The following is an 11378-nucleotide window of genomic DNA, read 5'->3' as shown; positions in this document are numbered from 1 at the left end:
ATCTTTGTATTTGGTTCTTCAATGAATTTTTAGCCGTAGCGCCATCTATGAGAAATCTATGGAATAATTCCGTCACCGAGTTAGATACCTTTACAGCTACCAGCCCCGGCTAAAGATGTCGCTATTCACTGTATTTAAATGTTTATTGAATTGATATTCAATTATTTTTTGTGAAATTACTCCACTAGTTTGTTATAATTACTGATACAAAGATTTTAGAGAGGCGAGAGAAATTATTTATAATAACTTAATAATTATAACAAACTAATGCAGTAATTTCACAAAAAAATGATTTATTAAATTCAATAAAAATTTTAAAAAGTTTTTTCCAGTCTTAATTTTATTATGTTGCTTACACGTGATACGCAAATAATCTGCTATGGAAAAAATCATAATAAAAACTTACGCGAGCAATATCCCTAGCGTAAATGAGGAAATGCTTAATAGTGAGGTTGTCACCCTCGTGACGTAGGAAATGGTTCAGTGATCCCTGCTCCAAGTACTCCATTACGATAAGTACTTCCGACCCTCTGACGTCACACGAGTCTCCAAGGATCTCTACTATGTTTTCGTGTACTAAAGACTGTGAACAAAATTAATAAGTCATTAATAGTTTACGTATTTTACGGAGAACTTGGTACTTGGTGTAACGGGCTGGTGTGTTTTAAGGAGAAATAGAATAGAATAGAATTCATTTATTACAACGCCACAACACAAAAATATACAGAAAGAAATAAAATAACCAAGAAAAACAATAAAATGAAGCAAACATAATCCAATATGAAAACAATCTATTCAATGTCAGTGTGCGACTATGGCGTATGTAAAAGGATCCACTCAGCTAATGCAACAGCCGAATAAAGACTGACGCTGATTTTCAGTGAACACTAAAGAGCGCCTAAACTACAAAATTGAGATATCCTACTCTTTTATTATGATGTCACTTTACTATAGTATAACTTTTAAGGAATTAAGGAGATTAATAATATCTATTAAAGGGTTGGCCTACCTTCATAATATTGAGTTCATTTGTGAAGTCCGCGTAGCCTCGGTCGGCAGCTTGCCGGCTGAGTTTCTTCACGGCCACCTCTCTTCTTTCCCTTCGGCTGTTCTCTTGGTTGTCCGGCTCCATCCAGCCTTTGTATACATGACCGTAGTTACCCTTAAACAAGGTACGTTTCAAACCAGTAAATTAATCTGTTCATGGTCAGTAACAGCCTGTACCTTAAATGAAATATTAGAATACTGTAGTACGGGATACCCGTTTCACCATACGGATCTCAAAAAACCAACTACAGGCTTTGCAGTACGACTCCCAAGTGCTTTCTATGTAGTAGACCGCCTGCTGCTGTTCCATGGAGAAGTATAAACAACGTACTGACAAAATTGTATGATTTATATACATTGAACATTTTATATTGAATCAATATACGCACTACGGCAAAAACTAGTGACATTTTTGTGTGCGTACCGCACATAAGTTTGTTTATTTAAGAACTCAGATCATTGTGATTTCAAACACCGAGTGGCACTGCAACTTTTATGGGTAGGTGTGTCGCTTACCACCAGGCGCACGATTGTTCGTCCCATTACTTGATATCATGAAAAAAATTAACAGGCTATGTGTTGAATCATATTATATGATGTTATGCCGACAGCCATAAATTACTATTCCAATCGTATTATAGCCGCCGACAAAGGTGCATTTGATTTTGTAACAAAGATAGTAAAGTTAGTCGTTATAAATAAATTATTCCATCCAGATACAAATCCTTTGCTATAGATAAGTGCTAAAATACTCACAATGCCTATTTTCTTGGTAAGCGTAAGTGCATAAGTCTCTCCGCGACTGACTATACGCTGCATAAGTAGAGGGCCAGTGGTGGCTAAATAAGGGTCGGGGTCGTCCACGCCACCCACCACGCCACCGTCGGGAGACGTCGTCTCCATGGGGATGGACGCCAGCGGGATGCCGTTCTCCGACATGGAGCTGCCGCTGTCAGCGCACTATCAAAAGTCGTTCAAAAATATTGTAAAGAAAATTTTACAATATCTTACAAATATAATACTAAATAGGTCTTTATTATAGCACAAAAATATAATTAACGTATAATAACAACACAGTAACACAATAAAGTCTTATAGCAGTACTACTGTTTTCTAGAGTTTATTAAATAAACTTGCGAAGATAATAATTGAGAAGCTTAATCTGTTAAAGCGTCAGTCCAAATACTAACCTTGTGTCTAATGCCCTTAAGAACAATTTTCAATTGATTACTTAAATACAAGTACATGCAATATAGAATTAATGCTAACCCAATATTAAACCTTAAATGTACAAGGTTAAGGTAACATAAACTTTTAATGACAGCAGTCGAGAAAAAGTTTAAGGTAAAGTGAGAATCAAAATAGACGTTTTGACATAGTTCTACCACATGGAAAATCGATTTTTCGACAGGCAAAAATACACATTCAGCTTGATTTTCTAATTGGTAATGAAAACAGATGATGCTGTGTGCTTATAGTATTTGGTACTCGTTGTTTATAACATAGTTGATTTCTTTCTGTATTAATACTCATATACCTTCACATCACACCGTAACAATAGATTAATGTTACCTACCTCGCGACTGGCTTTACACTCATTTAAACCCCCTTTTAATGTCCGTGAAAATATTTAACAAACTGCCCAATTCTTTCAAGGAAGAAACCAATGAAAATGATTCATTAAAAAAATTAAGAGTAGTTAATAGAAAAAAAAATTACACCATGCTAGAATGTTTCAACGATACATTGACCTAATACTAAAGTACAGTATATAATAAATATACAAATACATAGATCAAATTATATCGATATACAAATGTTACAAATAAATTAAAATAAAAGTATATTCAGTTGACGATAAAACCATGTTTTATCGTCAACTGAATATACTTCTAATTTCTTACTTCTAATCTTTTATTAATTATTATTTATTTAGAAATTGTAATAATTTCTAAATAAATAATAATTAATAAAAGAATAAATAAACAATAAACAATCAGAAAATAGAACCATAGCGATTCTATTTTCTGATTGAAAATAGAACCATAGCGGTTCTATTTTCTGAGTTGATCAATCTTAATCAAAAGAATATGCTTTCTTTAATTTACAACTGTACAAATATGAACTTAAGTAAACTTTAGAAAAAGCTAACATTCCTAAATTTCAAAATCATATAATAAAGAGTAAATCCTCCTCGCTGTCTCTATAATTTGCAGTGCACTACAGGGTTTACAATGCGCTGTTAACTTAGCTATAAGCCTTCTCCATCCTATGTAACATTATGGTAAATGCAATAAAAAATTGCATTGCATAATGTAATGAGCGTTTGTACCAAAATAAATTTAAAAAAACTTTGGCCCAAAACTCGATTGACCTATGGTCTTATATACGTAAAAGGCAGATGTGTTACTAGCATCCGCGTCGTGAAGATTTGAAAATCAGGCGCACGACTACAAAGAAAATAAATTTGTTTCCTTTACCGTTGTGTTTTACTTCTTACCTACTTTTCGGAATGTTCATTCTGTTTTACAAAATCATAATCATTTATAAAAAGATTAAGTTAGCGTAGGGTTGTTTGGTAATATTACTAAAAGTAACCTAAAAAAATACATACGGTATTATAAAAATTCAAGCAAACGTTATTCCGGGTCAATATATTTTCAAACATCTGACAAGTAGCCCCAAGCCGTAAAACGAGTACAACAATGTTTTTAAGTTACTCTACTGTAAGAAGGATGGCGAAAGCTGCCCCAATAACGACGAAGAGCCGTTCATGGACTAGGCTAGAATAATTTTGCGTTTTAGTTTATGCCTATTTATCAATATATTTTTAGAAGTCAGGAATAAAAAAAATGTAAAATATTGTATTTTAGAATAGAACAAACAATGCAATTGATTCAGTTCGACCATAGATTAGGATAACCTATGGACATAACCTACATAAGTTCTTGTACGTACGTTTCATATTAATCATGATTGAATGTATTTACCTGAAGTACTGGTTATTTTATAGTACATACATAAAACATTAAAGCTATAAAATACCTAATGAAATCATCAATTAAACAGTAATGACATAAAGCAAAAAATAAAACACAATGTGACAAAAATATTTAGCCAATATTTAAATGAGAGATAATGAAAGTTGCAAAGGAACGTTTTGACAAGAGACCTCTTGCCAATGTCAATATCACATTGATATTGGGAACAATGTGACCATTTGTGGCAGATTTCGGCCGTTTGGGCAGATTTAATTTTTATTCATTTTCATTGCTGCTGAAAATGATAAATTATATTAAATGTGGCAGAGTTTGGCAGATTTGGGAATATTCCGGAAGTTCTTTATTATTTTTGGGAACAAACTGAAAATTTGTTGTTTTTCGCTACTACGAACTAATATCTGAAGCGAAATACAGGACGATGTTATAAACATAACCTATATCAACTTTATAACCCCAGCTTCTACAGGCTGTACTCAATTAGCTTTTTTGATGCTTTGATAATGAATCACAAGTATTGATAGGTCTCCTTAATGCCCATCGTCAAAAACACTGAATCACAAAAGTCCTCTAAAAAACATCCATCTTTAATAAAATTCATTTTAAAAATAAGCTTAACATTATGATGTCGCTATAGCGGCTCTACAGTTTCTTTGTTCTAAATGTTTCAATAGATTGTGGCTCGAACAATTAAAATTGATCTAATGGGTTTCTTTATGACTTTTGCGCATGCAATATGTAGGAAAAGGACAAATGTCGTACAATTACTTTCTCCGCGTCTACCTCACTCGTTTCAAAGCTTACACAACCACGATACCATTTCACCTTAAGGTTAAATGATACAATATATAATTGAATAAGTTAACATTGCAATCGTCAACTTTCATACACCTCAAAAGATCCGAAGTTTGGACTTTACATAGCTTTTTATTTGTGGAAAACTCAAATGAAGCCGTTGTTGAAAAAAAAACCTTTGTAGAAACCAACAACATGTTGAAGTATCGCATGATTGTTTCTATGGCTTCTAATTTGATCACAATGATCATTGATAACGTGACCGTGAATTTTTGAGACTCACCGAGTGATCAATATCAGTCATAGTCATGGAAGGCGACCTACTGGTGGATAGGAGCGACTTGTTACTGCCCACATCACTCATCTCACTTGAGCGGCTTTGTGATATTATAGTGCCTGCAAAAGAAGATATACAAGTCAAATTCATTTATTACATCATTAATTTGTAACTTAAATTCTGGTGGCGTCTTTATCAAATTTATCATTCTCTTCACATCTTCCAATATTATAAACAACACAAAAAATATAAAATTACATATATATAATATATAAAAAAAAGAAGCATTTTTCGACTTATATGTTTTACTCCGCCGACCCTAGATATTTATTTGTAGGCATACACGATAAATACAGTTTACATATTTAAGGTTACTTTTATAGTTCAGTGTATTGAGCCAGCAATTGGCATACAAATATGAATAGCAAAGTATACAATGTTCACTTTCTTAGTCATAATACATTATAAAGAAAAGAAAAAAAAAGTACCATTTCCAATATTGGTACACTCTTCATTTGGGCTACTCTATGAAACGGCTCCGATAAGAAACTGAACTCCCGCGCTACGAGCGCGTGTCAATCCTTCTTAAAGAGTACTACCACTACTATTATCACTACTACTATTAAATAATCATAATAAATAAATCGTTATTTGGCATCCAAGGCCCACTTGTTAGTAAACACAATTTTAACTTACGACTTACGAAAAAATAATTCAATTTTCCATTCATACTTTGATCCTAGCTTAGGACAAACAAAATTGAGTTCTAACATTGATGTGTAGGATGGAGCGAAACGGGTGCGAAAGCGTGCGCAGAGGCCGGCAAGGGTTTGATTTGACCTTGCAGGGCACTCGCAAGATGTTCGATTGACGCGGTATCTCGCGCAGAGTATTTCAAAATGTTAGAAGCAGTATTTTCCTTATAGAAAAATATTTAAAAATAAGCAGTGTTTGTTTAAGTTTTATTAAATTGATATTCAATTATTTTTGGTGAAATTACTCCACTAGTTTGTTATAATTATTGATACAAAGATCGAACATTAAGAATAAAAATTATAACTAATAAGCAGTGTTTTTTTGCTTATTTGGTGTGGGTACGTGCGACGCACTATAAGTTTCCGGAATGAATAAGAAAAAAATACTATAAATGAATTTATTATTTCTCAAAATATTCTCCGATAACGTTAATGCACTTTTTCATACGAATGAACCAATTTTGAAAACATGCCACTTCGCCGTGACAATCTCTGAAACATATTTTTCCTACTCTTCGACAGCCTCTTCAGATGATGAAAATCGTTGACCGCGTAACAGGTTCTTAATTTTTGGAAATAAATAAAAGTCACAAGGTGCTAATTTGGGACTGTACATGGGATGGCTCGTAAGGTCAACGTTGTTCACCTTCAAAAATTCATTTGTCTGTCTGGCCGTGTGAGATCTGGCATTATCGTGGTGCAAGATGATACGGCATTTACGGTTATTTCTACGGAGTTTGTCAATAACTTACGGCAAACAAATGGTCGTGTATCACTATTCACGGTACAAGAAATCTCCACAGCAACAGTAGCCACGTTTACAGTTTTACTAAAAAAAGAAGCAATCATCCGCTTAGAGGTACTTTGCACGAGACTTTGAGCCTCAGTCAAATTGTGTGGGATCCACCGAGAGCACAGTCTTTTCACACCCAAATGTTTGTTTGTGTAGTATTGACTGTATTTGACTCATGCCTAAAGATGCCAGAATCTCATGGTATGTTACATGCCTGTCTGTTTTGATCATCGATGTTTCTGTTGTTCACAGCAGTGAACAAGCGACCATCACGAAATTCGTCACAGAGATTCACACGACCGCGTTTGAATTCTGCAAACCAGCTATAAATGGTCGTCTTGCATGGTGCTTCATCGCCGAAAACAGTATGAAGCCGAGAAGCTCCGCTGAGCTGTTAAATTACACTTAAAATCGTAGAAAATCACACTACGAAAATTTTCACGAGTTAAATCCATGGTGATATAGACAACCAATTTCTAAAATGACGCCACAATGTAAAAACAAGTGACAGTCAGATGAAACACACTGTATTCTACAGTCCAAGAGTTCCATTTTCAAATGTTGTAATTACTTTTTAAATATTGTTTATATAAGTGGCCAGTTCCGGAAACTTATAGTGCGCCCTATGTATCAGCTACTTATTCGCCTCTTTAAATAGTTATTTCTTTCAACCTGTCACCCTGTATAACTAGACTTTTTTTAAATTGAATAATATATTTTTTTTAAAGATCTAACACTTTGCACAGATATTACGTGATTTTTTTAAATTGAATAATATATTTTTTTTTAAAAATCCAACACATTGCACAGATATTACGTGAATTTTACACTTTTTTATATTTTGTCTTACTTATCATACAAATAAATATTAGACGTCATATACGTAAAGTAAGCGACTAAAGCACTTATGTAATGGAAATCGGAAACAATGACGATGTGGTACTACACGCCCAGTTACGAGATAATATGGGAAAGTTAGTCTTTGTACATTGACTCGACCAAGAAGCGAACCCAGGGCCTCAGATGACGACTCCGTGAAAACCGGAGTACAAGCCACTGGACCGTCAAATACCTTGCGAAATTTATGTTACGTAAAATAAAAAATGCCGTAGATTTTACTTTTTGGCTTCTAACATTTGTAGTTCCCAGATTGAAATTTAACAAAAAAACAAACTCCAATGAAATATAGTCATATATAGTATTTTGAGCAAATACTTGATGTATTTTCCGTTTATGTGCTTTGTAATGTTAACGTATCTTAATTTGTACTTACTAGTCAATTGGCCGTCATAGCAATCGCCGATAGCTGATATCCGTTCATAGACATGGCAATCAGGGACATATTCTGAAAATATAATCGTATATTAATATATATATATATATATATTAATATACATATATAATATACTGAGATATTAATATATTGAGGATAAGTTTTGACAAATACACAGATATCCCTAATGTACATGCATGGCAAAGGCAATATGTTTAGTTTTTTGAACAGCGGTTTACAGCTGTTGTCGAACCACGCACCGCAGATAGCCCGAATACACTTCTTCTGAACCTTAAACGCATTTTCTACGACTACTGAATTGCCCCACAGTGTAAGACCGTAGCTAAACACAGACGAAACGTAGCCGTGATACGTATCATGATTATTTGATTCCAAAATCGACATAAAATACGTTTTATACACTATTAAATCCTGATTTTGAAATCAAATAATGTGTGAAATCGTGAAAGTTTAAATCAATGAATATCATGATGTATTACTACCATGACTTTCATATATTTATTGTCAAAACACTCCACTAATTTGTTACTATTATTTTTATACAAAGATCGTGCCAGCTTCTGGTAGCAGCAACGGTATGTACCTGGCTGAGTGAGAACTTCAAAAGTTTCTCACAGATGCACTGATGCATCAAGTTTCTCACAAATGTTAAAAAAAAAAATATTTGTATCAAACACCTAACGAAATTTGTAAGTTCTGCAGATTCGATTTTTAGTTGGTTAAGAGCAGTAAGTAGCCCCGGAATGGCAACAAATACTGGTTCGAGTCCAGTCAGATCGAAGGAATTGTTCTTTATGTTCGATCTTTGTGTCAATAATATTATAAAATACCGTAACCAAATACGTGCTGATAAAATGGAAGCATAGATTTATAGAATTTACCAGCACTGCGTTTTACAACATAATCTCATTCATTTCAATTCATCACTATCTAAAACAATTAGATATTTGACAATGTCATATTCGGCACTCTTGACATTGGGTTTGGTGATTGAAGTAAAGCAACAATTTAATACAGATAAACAAGCCGATCTCTAGGATTCTACGGCAAATACTCCGCAAACAGAAGGAGGTCACGCATTTACGCATTCCACGTGCACTCCTGTTTGCTTAAATACCGTTAGAACGCATTCTACATACGTCACGCCTTCAGACGCAAAATATTACAAAGTTAGTGGCGATATCTCTATAAACGAGTCACAGAATAATGCATTATTGTGTATCAAGGGCAGACCCTTAATACACTATTAGTATTTTGCTTCTTTTTTTTTTGCAGGCGTGACATATATAATATTTATTACTTGATACTGTCCGAAACCCTTGTTCAATTATATTTATTGTTTTTGATTGTATTAACTATTTTTCTGGCTTTGCCTGCATGTCATGACACTATTTACGAGCAAGTGTGACGAAAACATATTTTTCGTTACTTGAGAACACACAACAAGTAGTCATTTACTAGATTAGAAAATGCGAATGCTAACCGGAGTGCAGCATGTGGTTCATGTCTCGCATGATGGCCTGCGGGCGCAGTGGGTCACCGCGCCAGCACTCGGTGACGATCTGCCACACCTCTATTGGACAATCCGATGGTCGCAGCAGGCGGTCGCCATTCTCGTAACTCTGCACATAATAATTTCATTTGTCCAACTCACCAATTGAATAAAAATAAATCAATCACTGCAACAATAACATTCAAACAATTGAAAAAAATTGTATTTATTTTCGAAACAACGAAATAATTAGAGTGCGTTTGTACCCTACATTGTTTTATGGGCATTTTCACATTCGACATTACTGTACGAGATACGATAGAGACATGAAAATTTACCACAATGTTTTGTATTATGGTGTTAACTAAGACCAGTTCTATCATCGGAGGATTTAGACGTAGGATAAGGTTCCACGCCTATGTTGTGGCCCACGGATGAAAAAACAATGGAAGTGTCTTAAGCCTCGATTACAATGAACTGCTGTCGCCAAAATGCACACAAACAAATGATAAACACTATGAAAGAATTCATTACGAAGAATCGTAATTTCTAATTTTAAAAAATGTAACAAATTCTGGACTGTTATATAATTCCATCGAGTATATAACCAGAACTAGAGACGAAATAAGGGCCATACATTCCTGGTAACTCATCAGTCATACATCACTTATAAATAAATACCAACTCTCGTTTGCACTGAAATAGTACAGCGCCAACAACTGACCTTAGAGTATGTCTCCGTATATTCCAAAAAATATTCTGTATTTATTGTAATAAAGATATTATCTCTACAATAGCGTGCTGTTCTAGTCGGTGGTGTGAGAAAAACAACAAAACATCTCATTACGAAACAAACGGAATCACATTTCATCTGTTATTAAATATGTTATTTTTCAATTTTCGCCCATTATAGCATATCTCAAGTTAAACTGGTATTTTTGAAGTGAAACAATTGACGACCCCCATCAATTGTTTCAAATCATTATGCGTCTTGCTTCCACCTAATGCAACTACGTCAGATTATGCACAAGAAACACTAATTATTATGTAATAGATTGTAAAATTGTAGGTATGATTTCGCAGAGCTTATAGAGAATCATTCATTTTTATTGATCAGGAAAATTGTTTTTGTTTGAGAGTACATTTATATATTATGCAATCTTCATAAAACTATCTTAAAACTCTAATATGTAGTTGCAATGCCTAAATTAATTAAATAAGTACCTGTATTTTTAGGTATCTAGCTTGTGCATATTAAATGTCGTTTGATCTTTAAACGATTATTTAACTAAACATGGCAGTTTTTCCCTTATCCCTCACCTGGCTCAAATTTTTTTTTATTTTTTTTTATTTGTACTTCATTAATATATCTTCATCATGATAAAATAGAATAAAAAAAAACACGGCTGTTCCTGTGCTCTTACAAAGTAAACTAAAAATTTATTTTATTTTTATTTATATATATTTTCTTGTTTGCTGTCAGTACAAAATTGTGTTTTGACATTTTTTAATACCCAATGCCATGCTTACTCGGAATGACTATCGATGTTAACAATATTACACAATTCGAAATCTGTTAAAACATTCAGAGGTTACAGTGGAATCAATAAACGATATTTCTTTACATATATTCACCATGAAAACATTATGCTCCTTTGTTTCGTCTGTCGTGTAAAAAAACAGGTAATGGTATAGTGCCATATCGATGGGTCCTAAGTATAAGGGCCAAACTAACAATTTGATCATTTTCACTTTTTTGTGAGAAATGCTTCATTTTATAATAAAATTAAAAAAAGTGAAAATAATCAAATTGTTAGTTTGGCCCTTATACTTAGGACCCATCGACATATATATCTTGACTATCGATTTCGATAATATAATATTTGCTTGCCCAAATGATTATCACTAGTAACAGGTTTCTTACCA

General features: G+C 33.6%; 1 protein-coding gene across 1 annotated transcript in view; it reads right to left on the bottom strand.

Moving 5' to 3' along the window:
- Positions 1-11378, bottom strand: part of LOC113230651 (tyrosine-protein kinase hopscotch) — a 64364-nt gene that overhangs the window by 6037 nt on the left and 46949 nt on the right. Inside the window, exons 14-19 of the mRNA XM_026464659.1 lie at positions 9444-9582; positions 7940-8011; positions 5125-5237; positions 1804-2007; positions 1010-1162; positions 407-583 (exon numbers count right to left, since the gene is read on the bottom strand). Coding sequence (XP_026320444.1) covers positions 407-583; positions 1010-1162; positions 1804-2007; positions 5125-5237; positions 7940-8011; positions 9444-9582 — 858 coding nt within the window. The remainder of the gene's footprint in view (positions 1-406; positions 584-1009; positions 1163-1803; positions 2008-5124; positions 5238-7939; positions 8012-9443; positions 9583-11378) is intronic.

The sequence above is a fragment of the Hyposmocoma kahamanoa genome, unplaced genomic scaffold, assembly GCF_003589595.1.
Source record: "Hyposmocoma kahamanoa isolate Upper Pololo Valley unplaced genomic scaffold, ASM358959v1 64, whole genome shotgun sequence".
Lineage (NCBI taxonomy): Eukaryota > Metazoa > Arthropoda > Insecta > Lepidoptera > Cosmopterigidae > Hyposmocoma > Hyposmocoma kahamanoa.
The sequence above is the reverse complement of the archived record's forward strand: the minus strand, read 5'-3'. Positions and strand labels throughout refer to the sequence as shown.